This window comes from Musca autumnalis, unplaced genomic scaffold (assembly GCF_047663935.1).
Source record: "Musca autumnalis isolate F117 unplaced genomic scaffold, ASM4766393v1 scaffold_1, whole genome shotgun sequence".
Taxonomy (NCBI): Eukaryota; Metazoa; Arthropoda; class Insecta; order Diptera; family Muscidae; genus Musca; species Musca autumnalis.
The window spans coordinates 162,841,207-162,853,769 of record NW_027411644.1 but is presented as its reverse complement, the minus strand read 5'-3'; the positions used below and the strand labels follow the sequence as shown (position 1 = coordinate 162,853,769).

Genomic DNA, 12,563 nt, shown 5'->3' with positions numbered 1-12,563 from the left:
GTGACGGGATTAGCGAATGAGCGTGATGAGCGTCTCCGTACGAACCTTAGTGAACCCAGAGTCAGAGAATTGACAATGGAAATCAATAAGTTAGTCGATAAACACAAGCGATAGAAGTGGCCAGAGAGCATCTGAAGGGCTGCACCACCACCGGTGGACAACCCTGGTAAAAAGAATGATCGGATCCCTGTCATGTTTAAAGACGTGGTTATTTCAGATTCGAAGAGGTGCTCGGTCTGCTTTTGCTGAAAATTAATGGACTTAGATGAGGTTCCAATATGGACTCAATCGGTCCACTGTTTCAGGTACCTCCCACACAAAATTTCGGATAAGTTCAGTTTAGGACCTGTTCTCGAATCGGTTTGATTTTTGTTGTTACAACTTGTATTCACGGCCCCCCATATGGGGGAAAATAGCCTAAAAGCTGCAATAAAACCCTGTGACACCGTGTGTAGTTGTTGGACCGCAAGATAACTCTCGAAGGGATCTGCCGATTCGATCCAAAATTTGATCTTCGTAATATTTTGTCCAAACATAGTTAAAGTTCGAAGATAAGCCATATCGGTTCACTCCTTCAGGTACCTCCCCCACAAAAGTTAAAAAATGTTCGGAAAAATTGTCCATACTTTACATATCCTAATATATCTACCATATGTATGTCCGGTTTGAATATGGACTATTTTTGTCCACTGCTTCGGGTACCTATCACACAAAATTTCGGATAAGTTCGCTTTAAGACCTGCTTCCGAATCACTTGCATTCGCTGCCTCAATTGCGATGGTAAAAGTTTTTTTAGTGGCAAGTCCATACTTCTTGAGAAAACAGCCCGAAAGGTGTAAAAACCCCGATGGCACCATATGTAGTGGCTTGAGAGCACGATAACTCTCGAACTGATCAACAGATTTGGTCCAAAATTTGGCCATCGTCATATTTTGTCCAAACTTCAGTTTCAGTCCGAACAAGGGCATTACCGGTCACAGCTTCCGGTGCTTCCCTCAATATTAAAAAAATGTCACTAAAATGGTATGCACTACGTCTCTTGAACGGATCAACCAATTTGATCCAAACTTTGGATCTCCTAACAGTTTGTCCAAATTTAGTTAAACTTCTAAAATCGCCCATTTCGGTCCTCTCCTTAGGATACCACAAAAGTTCGACATTTGTGTCTAAGTGCAGTTTAGGATCTGTTCGAAAATCCGTTTGAAATGTATACCGATGGCGTTCGATGTGATCCTGTTTACAGCGATATTAAGTTTTCCGTGGACAAGTCCATGCTTCCTGGCATACTGGTCCAAAAGTTATACGATGACCTACTGAAAGAACTTGTTGGCGCGATATCTATCGAAAAGATATGACTCCTCGATAACAGACTATGTCGGTCCATTCTTTTAAGTTCCTCCTCCGCAACACTTTTGAACTTTAATCCTAATCCACATTTTTGTCGGCAAGTCCAAATGTCCAAAAAGGGTATCAATTCAAATGCTACATTTTTTGACCGAACTAAATGTAATTTGTCATTTGAGGTTCCCAGTGATTTACACCAACATTTTACACCAAAAATTGTCGACATAGGTCCATGTTTTGGTATAGCCCCCATAAAACTGAACCCCCCGATTTTCGGTATATTTACTACAATTTTTAACCAAACTAGCAGTAATTTGCACTTTGAGGTTCCCTGCAGTCACGAAACGTCTCCCCTAAAAATTGTCAACATAGGTCCATGTTTTGGTGTAGCCCCCATAAAACTGAACCTCCCGATTTTCGGTATTTTAGCTACAATGTTTAACCGAACTAGCAGTAATTTGCCATTTGAGGTACCCTGCAGTCACGAAACTTCTCCTCTAAAAATTGTCAACAAAGGTCCATGGTTTGGTATAGCTCCCATATAACGGTACTTCCCGATTTTCGGAAATTATACCCTCCACCATATGGAGGGTATAATTAAATTTGTCATTCCGTTTGTAACACATCGAAATATTCGTCGGAGACCCTATAAAGTATTTATATTATTGATCAGCATAAAATTCTATGTCGATTTGACCATGTCCGTCCGTCTGTCTGTCTGTTGAAATCAAGATACAGCTCGCAATTTTAAAGATAGAGAGTCAAAATTTGGTACAGAAGTTTTTATTACTTGCAGGATGGTTGGTATTGAAAATGGGATATATCGGTCCACGTTTTGATATAGCCCCCATAGAACGGTACCTCCCGATTTTCGGTATTTTTAAGGTTTTAGCTTCATTATCCTACCAAAATGGCTGAAATTTGGTACGTAGTCTTCTTTAGTGGTATAAAATTTTCCCCCAGAATTTTGTCGGTATCGGTCCACACCTTCATATAGCCCCCATAGAACGGTACCTCCCGATTTTCGGTATTTTTAAGGTTTTAGCTTCATTATCCTACCAAAATGGCTGAAATTTGGTACGTAGTCTTCTTCAGGGGTATAAAACTTTCCTCCAGAATTTTGTAGGTATCGGTCCACACCTTCATATAGCCGCCATAGAACGGTACCTCCCGATTTTCGGTATTTTTAAGGTTTTAGCTTCATTATCCTACCAAAATGGCTGAAATTTGGTACGTAGTCTTCTTTAGGGGTATAAAACTTTCCCCCAGAATTTTGTCGATATCGGTCCACACCTTCATATAGCCCCATAGAACGGTACCTCCCGATTTTCGGTGTTTTGAAGGTTTTAGCTTCATTATCACACCGAAATGGCTGAAATTTGGTACTTAGTCTACGTTGGTGGTATAAAACTTTCCCCCAGAACTTTATCGGTATCGGTCCATGCCTTCATATAGCCACCATAGAACGGTACCTCCCGATTTTCGGTATTTTGAACGTTGTGGCCTCAATATTCCACCGAAATGACTGAAATTTGGTATTTAAACATCGTTGGGGGTACTCAAACTTCCCCTTTAAATTTGTCGGTATAGGTCCACGCCTTCATATAGCCCCCATGGAAAGGTACTTCCCGATTTTTCGTATTTTGAAGGTTGTGTCTTCAATATTCCACCAAAATGGCTGAATTTTGATATTTAGTCTTCAATGTGATATAAAACTGTTCGCCAGAAATATGTCTGTACAGGTCCACGCTTTCATATTGCCCCATTTCTGACTAAAATTCGTCGGTATAGGTCCACGTTTCGATATAGCCCCCATAGAACGGTACCTCCGGATTTTCGTAATACTGAAGATTGTGACGTCAATATCCAACCGAAATGGCTGAAATTCGTTATTTCGTCTTCCAAGAGTTATAAAATATTCCAGAAGAGTATTATCAGTATAGGTACACGTCTTCCTATATCCCCATAGAAGCTTACTTTTTGATTTTCGGTATTTTTTTAGTTTTAGCCACATTTATTTATTTATTTATTTATTTATTTATTTATTTATTTATTTCAGTGAATGCAATTTTAAGCCCTAGGGCCGATCATTCTCTTACCGAAATATAGGAAATTTGGTATTTAATCTTCTTTGAGCCTAAAAACTTTTCGTCAGAAATTTGTCGGTATAGATCGACGTTTTGAATGGTGCCTCACATTGTTTTACCGAAATTGCTGAAATTTCCCAACATACCAAATAAAAATAAAAAGTAATAGGACTTGAGAATAATATTATAAAAATAGAAAATTCACAATCAATTTTTAACAATGCTTGAAAAACTATTACATGCACAAACTTTTCTTAAGTCTGCCTGAAAATTATTTTGTTAATTGACATTTCTTGATAAATTAGTTTTTGTAGAAACTTTTTTTGTGATTTTTTAGTTTTTATGTAATTAAATGTATATCCGCGTTGTGTTAACAAATAAATATCCGTGTTGTGCTAAAATATAATTGCAATGCCAAAAAATATAAAAAGTGTTGAAAGACAAAAAAGTCAATGTAGAAGTTCGGTTGAATTCTTAAAAACCAAAAAATTACGAATGCGAAGATGTTTTCAGGATTGGTGACATAAATAGCGGTTGTGATGAAAGTAGAAGTGAATGCGAACAAAGTGAAAGTGGTGAAAATTTGAATAATTATATAATTGATATTCATACATATGTTCCCATACACATCCCCTAATAGACACGGTAGATTTATCTGATATCAATCAGTGCACGCCGCTTCATATTGACTTAATTATAGGGGACCAACTTGTTATCGCTGAATCCGAACGGAGTGTTTTACGACACCACTTGTATAAAAGTTTTTCATGGTTGATCAGGAAATGTCGCCTACATTACGCTGAGGGATATTTTGCCACCGTTGGAGAGTATGATGTTTTTGCCCGACCTGAGAATCGAAACCGTGCATACAGAGTGCAAGGCGCACAACTATTGCACAAGAACGGCTATATAAAGTAAGTTCAATTTACAAAATTAACTGAAAAAATTATAACTAAATTTCTATTTTTCATAGATGCCGCAACTCCAACGACACATTCATTCAAGACGGTTCGCGAAAAATCGTATAAAGATGCGAAACAATTATAAAACCAAAAAACGTAACTGTAAATATAATTATTTTAATTATATCATAGATTGAAAACTTAAATCACTAATCAACTTAATTTAAATTAAAAAATAACAATGATAAATTTATAACTAAATCTCAAAATATGAACTGAATTTATAAAATTTTAATAAAAAATTAAAAAATATATGTAAGCTTGTTTTACTATTACAAGGGTAAGCTTAAGATAATATTAATCGCATAAGCTTGTTCTACAATTACAAGGGTAAGCTTATAAACAAGGGTTCCGTTTCGATTTTTCTACAATTATGACATAAGCTTTTAACAACTGATTTCTCAAGTCTTTTATAAGCTTAAGGCTTATGTTGGTAAGCTTATTATAATATAATTCTCAAGCTTTTTTGGTATGTTGGGTTAGTATTCTTCATACACGAAAGGAAACTAATTATTCCATTTTACTTCAATACAACTTGTGGTGGAGGGTATAACAAGTTCGGCCCTGCCGAACTTAACGCCGTTCTTACTTGTTTTAGCTAAATTTGTTTGACCGAACTGCATGTAATTTGACATTTGAGGTTCCCAGTGATTGAAATTCTTCTACACAAAAAACTTTCAACATAGGTCCAAGGTTTGTTTGGTAAAGCTCCCATATAACCAAACGGACCTTCCGATTTTCAGTATTTTCAGGATTTAGGTATATTTTTGACCGAACTGCAGGTAATTTGACATTTGACATTCCCAGTGGTCACAAAACCTCTCCAACTAAATTTGTCAGCATGGGTCCATGTTTTGGTATTGTCCGCAGGATTTTAGCAACATTTTTCACCAAACTACCTGTCAGTTGACATATGAAGTTTCAAGTGGTCACAAAACTTTTCCACCAAAATTTATCAAAATAGATCCATGTTTTGGTATAGCCCCCATATAACTGAACTTCCCGATTTTCGGTATTTTGAGGATTTTAGCTAAAATTTTTAACCGAATTAGCTGTAATTTGGCATTTGGAGTTCCCTGCAGTCACACAACTTCTCCTTTGAAAATTGTCAACATAGGTCCATTTAACCGACTTTCGGAATTTTTAGGATTTTAGCTATAATTTTTCATGGAACTAGCTGTAATTTGACATTTGAGGTTTCGAATGATCGCAAAACTTCTACACCAAAAATTCTTAACGTAGCTCCATGTTTTGGTATAGCCCCCATATAACTTTACCTCCCGATTTTCTGTATTTTGATGATTTTAGCTACATGTTTTGATCGAGCTCCCTATAATTTGACCGTTGATATTCCTAATGGTCACAAAATTTCTCCACCCACAATTTTCAACAAAGGTCCACACTTTGATATAGGCCGCATATAAGGGTGCCACCCAATTAAAGACATTTTCAGCTACACAAAATTGTGTACAGGTATATTTCATGGTGGAGTGTATAAAAAGTTCGGCCTGGCCGAATTAACGATTTTTTACTTGTTTCTTTTGTAAATTTGAAAAAATATAAGTGTTTGGAAGGAAAAATGTTGTGCATACAAATGAGAATTTATTAAACTAATTTCGTACTTATTTCAGAATTGACAAATTATTCCAAATTACACAACAATACTTCATATATGTATGTCCCGGGCCACACTAGAGTAATTTCACTGAAATTTTGACATGAAATTTTGCGACTTTTTTTTGGGAAAAACACATAATTTCAAGAAACTAGTGTACACGGTTTCATGTGTTCGTCGATTTTGCTTTGTTGAAATATTCGTATGAAATAAACACACCGTTTTATTTTACATTTTCTTTTAATTCCATGTCAAAATTTCATTGAAATTACTCTAGTGTGGACCGGGACCATGTATTTATGTACGATGTATAAAAAATAATAAGCTACAATTAAATTATAACTCTATAAATAAAGCTATTATGGCAATAAATTTTCAATTATCCAATCAATGTAATTCCCAATGCGCGTATAAACACCCGGCAGAGATTTTGAAGCACATGGTACAGGTCCGAACGATACCATGCCTACAGCAAAGTACACATTACGGTTATCTATATGTTCTTGTACCATTAGAGCACCTCCAGAATCACCAGTACATGAGTCAACGCCCTTGACACCGCTAGCGCACATTTGATAATGTGAATTCAGCGATATTGAAACTTTTCGATATCTTTTTTGACATTCTGGAATATTCCCCACTCTTAGCTTTGCCTTTAATTTTACTGCACTGCTTGTACTATTTTCAGTTGCACCCCAACCGGCAACACTCACAACTCGTTTTGTAAATTTTTTATAGCGTATACTAGGGTCGACAGGTAAACAAATGGGTATCAAGTGAGGATAACCGGCTACACTTTCCTTTAAACGTATAATGGCAATGTCATGAAAGTGTTCTCTCGATGCTGGAATATACGCTGGATGAACAATGGCATAATCGATACGGATATCGATAACGCGTGGCATGCATTCTTTGCGTCCACGATAATCTACCAGACAATCAGGATCAACTGTTAAGTTCCATTCTCCCAAACGTACAGCATATAGCTCCCAGTTTATTTGTTCAAATTTAACACAATGTCCGGCAGTTAAAACATAACGTGAATTTATAAGACTACCGCCACAGTTGAAGTGAAATCTACTGGGACCTGAAAAATAATTGGATTCAATATGAGTCATACATATCTACAAATATGGCAAAAGATATTTAAAATTAACAAAAAATATCAAAATGTTAATGTGTATGCAAAATCGGTTGTCTCTTGATCACCGAATTCCAATTGTTATGGAAGAACAACAGTTGCATTATCTTCTGATTCTGCTTTCTGCTGTGTATGTTCGTTCAACTTACCCGTTTTTATTTGGATTAATGCCATCCATGGAAATTCATCGATATCTGTAATATTTCCGCGAAGTATTCTATTCGACATACTTACTCCACATTCTCCTGGACGGGGTAATTTATTACCAGGTAATGTTTCTTTCCGAGTACGTCGAATTTTATTGTGACCATGATGCAACACATTATTAATTGCATCATGAGTGTGACGGTGTCGTTCCAGACAGCATACCTGCAAAACAGTAAGTGAACTACAAAAGTGAACATTTTAAATTCTTATCTTTAATTTTACCAATATTCTTTTTTCAAGTGATGCTGGTGACCCATCATTACCACATTGACTTTTAGCTAAAAACTTTCTATTTTCCGCAGTGGCATTGGAGTGCATCATATCCAGTAGGTAGTTGCATTGAATAATTGGCATACAAATGCCTTTTTCGTTATGGGGATTTGTACAGGCGCTATATGATACAATGGTGGCTAGAAAAAAAATACAAACAAAAAAGGAAATACAGTGCTGCTCAAAACATTTGCAACTGGAACGACTACCTATTTTACAAACATATACAAAACAAAGCTCGAACTCACTTTTGGTCCTACTCGAAACATTTGCAACTGAGAAAATGTAATTCAAAATCTGAAGATATAATTTTTGTTTTGATAATAGTTAAGTGAGTTAAACCTTTAATTTATTATCTGGTCACATCATAAAGGTATCCAGTTAAGGGGTGGTTTACACTATATGTAAATGTCATATGACATGAAATTTATCATCATTATATAGTCGGGAATTTTTCTTACGCCATTTACTTTGTTCGCCCACACCAGCAAAAATGTAATAAAATTAGGTCTCCACATTGCCTGCGTGGGTAGATATGGAATGTTTTTATTTCGTGTCATATGGCATTGATAGATAGTGTAAACTACCTCTAAGTAAATCTTTATAAATAAAAATCAAATGTCGTTCGTTGGTAATGGCATCAGTTGAGAACGGCTGGACCGATTTGGATAATTCTTTTTGTGAAATGTTCGCCATAACCCAACTTGACCACGCCCACTTTTACGCCCCCTTTTTCAATTTTAATATTTTCTACAGAAACTATTGAACTGATTTTCCTGAAATTGTCAGGGAATGTACAGGGATGGCCCTCTGTGAAAGTAGGTAGAGATGGACAGTGGGTAAATACCCAATGGGTAAATACTGGGGTCTCTGGGTCCATGTTTTGATATAACCCGATTTAAGGTATTTTTTACCTATTAACCACATTTTACCATCATATTGGCTGAAATTTGGCACAGCGAGTTCTCAATATGTAGAAAATATCCTTGCAAAAATGTGTCAACATAGGTCCACGTTTTCTAATAGCCCACATATAAGGGTACCCCGATTTCGAGTATTTTTCCAAATCGTGGTTAAAACTCTTTAACTGCGGAACAACTTGACGTAGGCTGACTGGGTCCATGTTTTGATATAGCCCCCATATAACCGTACCTTCCGATTTAAGGTATTTTTTACCTATTAGCCATATTTTACAATCATATTGGCTGAAACTTAGCACAGTGAGTTCTCAATATGTAGCAAATATCCTTGCAAAAATTTGTCAACATAGGTCCACGTTTTCTAATAGCCCCCATTTAAGGGTACCCGATTTCGAGTATTTACCCAAATATTGGGTAAAAAACTCTTTAACTGTCGAACCACTTACGTAGGCTAACAACATTTGGCTCAAATCTTTCTCATATCAATAGAACGCTAGGTATTGAAATTGGAGTCCTTGGGTCCATGTTTTGATATAGCCCCCATATATCCGTACCTCCCGATTTAAGGTATTTTTTACCTACTATCCACATTTTACAATCATATTGGCTGAAATTTGCCACAGTGAGTTCTCAATATGTAGAAACTGTCCTTGCAAAAAATTGTCAACATAGGTCCACGTTTTCTAATAGCCCCCATATAAGGGTACCCCGATTTCGGGTAAAATCTATTTATCTGCCGAACCAATTGACGTAGGTTGCAAAAATTGGACTGAAATCTTTGTTTTATCAAATAACTTCTGGTACAGAAAATGGGATCTTTGGGTCCTATCGACTCCATTTTCACTCCACTGACTGCGCCAAATTACAGCCAATTTGGTTGTAAAATGTGGCTAATAGATGAAATATACCTTAAATCGGGAGGTACGGCTATATGGGGGCTATACCAAAAAATGGACCCAGGGACTCCATTTTCAATACCTTTAATACTATTGATGTAAGAAAGATTTGAGCCAAATTTTGTTAGCCTACGTCAAGTGGTTCGACAGTTAAAGAGTTTTTACCCAACATTTGGGTAAATACTGGGGTACTTACCCAAGTATTTACCCACTTGTTTAAAGTATTGTAAAACTGTCCATTTTAAAACGATTTCACAACCTATACCCAAGAATTGGGTGTAAGATGTTGTATTGGCAATTCAATATTGTAAATACCCAAATAAATACCCACAAATGGGTTTTTACCCGGTATTTACCCACCGTGTGGGTATTTACCGGGTAAATACCCGGTAAAAATTAAAAATTATTCAAACAGACTGTTACACTTTTGAACATTTGTATACCCTCCACCATAATATGGAGGGTAAAGTTAAATTTGTCCGTAAAATTCTAAGTCGATATAACCATGTCCGTCCTTCTGTTGAAATCAAGATACAGCTCTCAATTTTTAAGAGCTTTGTAATTTGGTATAGAAGTTTCTATTACTCCTAGGATGTTTGGTATTGTAAATGGGCTATATCGGTCCACAATTTTCATATAGCCTCCATAAAACGGTAACACCCAATGTTCGGTATTTTGAAGGTATTAGCTTCATTATCACACGGAAATCGCAGAAATTTGGTACTTTCTGAATATTGGGAGGTGGGTTATAGTGGCCACAACCTTCAAAATACCGAAAATCGGGAGGTACCGTTCTACTGGGGCTATATTAAGGCGTGGACCTATAGGACTAATTTTTGGGGAAAAGTTTTATACCCACAACAGAGACTAAATACCAAATTTCAGCCATTTCGATGGGTTATTGTAGCCACAATCTTCAAAATTCCGAAAATTCGGAGGAACTGTTCTATGGGCGCTATATTAAGGCGTGAACCGCTACCGACAAATTTCTGGGGAAAAGTTTTATACCCACAACAAAGACTAAGAGGTACAGGTCCACGTACCGATAAACTTCTGGGGAAAGTTTTATACCCACAACGAGGACTTAATACCAAATTTGAGCCATTTCGGTGGAATATTGAGGCCAAAACCTTCAAAATACCAAAAAATCAGGATGTACCGTTCTATGGGGGCTATATGAAGGCGTGGACCTGTACCAACAAATTTCTGGGGAAAAGTTTTATACCCACAACAAAGACTAAATAGCAAATTTCAGTCATTTCGATGGGTTATAGTGGCCACAACCTTCAAAATACCGACAAATTTCTGGGGAAAAGTTTTATACCCACAACAAAGTCTCAGAGCCAAATTTCACCCATTTCTGTGTGATAATGAGGCTAAAACCTTCAAAATACCAAAATCGGTTGGTACCGTTCTATGTGGGCTATATAAAGATGTGGAACTATAATGACAAATTTCAGGTGGAAAGTTTAATACCCCCAACGAAGACAATGTTCCAAATTTCAGTCATTTCGGTGGCATATTGGCATATTCAAAATACCGAAAATCGGGAGGTACCGTTCTATGGATGCTATGTATATGAAAACGTAGTCCTATACCGACAAATTTCATGTAGAAAGTTTTATACCCCCAACGAAGACTAAATATCAAATTTCAGCCAATTCGGTGTGTTATTGAGGCTAAAACCTTCAAAATACCGAAAATCGGGAGGTACCATTCTATGGGGGCTATATTAAAAAGTTTTCGTTACCAGTCATTCTAGGAGCAATGGAAACTTCTATGCCAAATTATAAAGCTATATCTTAAAAATTGCGATCTGTATTTTGATTTCAAAGGACGGACATACGGACAGGGCTATTTTGACTTAAATTTATGCTGATCAAGAATATATATACTTGATAGGGTCTCCAACGAGTATTTCGATGTGTTACAAACGGAATGACAAATTTAATTATACCCTCCATATTATCATGGAGGGTATAAAAAATATGTTAGGGTGTTTTATTTATAAATGCACTAAAAAGTAGAAAATTATTTTTCTCTTAGCCTCAATAAGCCTCTTCATAATGGGATCTGTCAAATAAAACGCTTGCATTTAAAATAAAAATGGTGATAAAATTAAATGGAAATAAACAGCAAGCGTTTTTTTTTTTTGAGAGATCCCATCAGGAACAATAATATACTTATTGAGGCTAAGAGAAAAATTATTTTCTAGTTTTTAGTGCATTTATACATTTATACACTATAACTTATTTTTTTTTAATATTTCTTATTTTTTATTCAATAATCGTGTTTTTTACAAAAATTAGCTATTTATTAAATAAAAAAAAATATGTTTAAATTATATTATGATAACACGATTTATTTTTTTATTTTTTCAATGTCAAATGTTTTAACTCTGGTTCTCTTGTTTTGTTTTCACTGGTCATTCATGATAGCGTGAGAAGGTGAATGTGAGATACAGCTCCCTCGTGAGCATCTCACAAAGGGAACCATTATAATCGGGTTGATTATTTACTTTAGGTCTTTAATATTACCCCCGAGATAGAGCGATACTGGGTGGCGCCCAATTTTTTTTATTTTATTGTTTATTTATTTTTATTGTTATTTTTAATTGGCTTATGTAGAAGTAACAAAAAGTTTTATTATTTCTAATATTTCAACTTTAAATTTTCAGTTAAGTTGGTAGTAAATTGATACTTTGTGTTCCAAGATTGTGGAAAATATACTCGCATACAATTCTTAGTTCTTAGCTAAGTTGCTCGTTACCACCTGAATTAAGGTCAATAAGCCAGTCCTTAGTAATTCACAATGTTTTTCAAACTATATAATTGCTAAAACTTGAGCATTTTCTTTTAATAACCACAGGTATATCAGTGACCCGTATAATATTTTATGTAGTAGTTTTGAAGTCTTGTTGACATGAACCCCATAGTTTTATTCTGTTTTATTTTAATGCTTAAATTTCTTTTTTAATAAAGTTTACTACCTTTAACTGTCGCACAAAAAATGATCAATAAGCACACATTTCTCGCGAGACTCGCAAACATTTTCACTAAATAGAACAACTTGTTTCACGCACGTTTTAACTAAACGCCAGATTATCGTTGACTGACTTACC

General features: G+C 35.8%; 1 protein-coding gene and 1 long non-coding RNA gene across 3 annotated transcripts; one reads left to right on the top strand and one right to left on the bottom strand.

The window, feature by feature from the left end:
- Positions 1 to 3,944: 3,944 nt before the first annotated feature.
- LOC141390933 (uncharacterized) lies at positions 3,945 to 4,508 on the top strand. 2 transcript variants are annotated; one of them, XR_012409524.1, is made up of 3 exons: positions 3,945 to 4,076; positions 4,132 to 4,345; positions 4,405 to 4,508. It is a non-coding gene; the product is annotated as an uncharacterized lncRNA (long non-coding RNA). The 2 variants fall into 2 exon arrangements; XR_012409523.1 differs by lacking the exon at positions 3,945 to 4,076 and having other exon boundaries at positions 4,097 to 4,345.
- A 1,553-nt stretch (positions 4,509 to 6,061) lies between these two features.
- LOC141388666 (serine protease ea-like) lies at positions 6,062 to 12,549 on the bottom strand. The gene is made up of 4 exons (XM_073958812.1): positions 12,432 to 12,549; positions 7,579 to 7,766; positions 7,299 to 7,518; positions 6,062 to 7,095 (listed from the first exon to the last, which is right to left on the bottom strand). Exons 1-4 carry the CDS (start codon positions 12,490 to 12,492, stop codon positions 6,368 to 6,370), a joined length of 1,197 nt encoding a protein of 398 aa, XP_073814913.1. The 5' UTR covers positions 12,493 to 12,549; the 3' UTR covers positions 6,062 to 6,367.
- Positions 12,550 to 12,563: the final 14 nt, after the last annotated feature.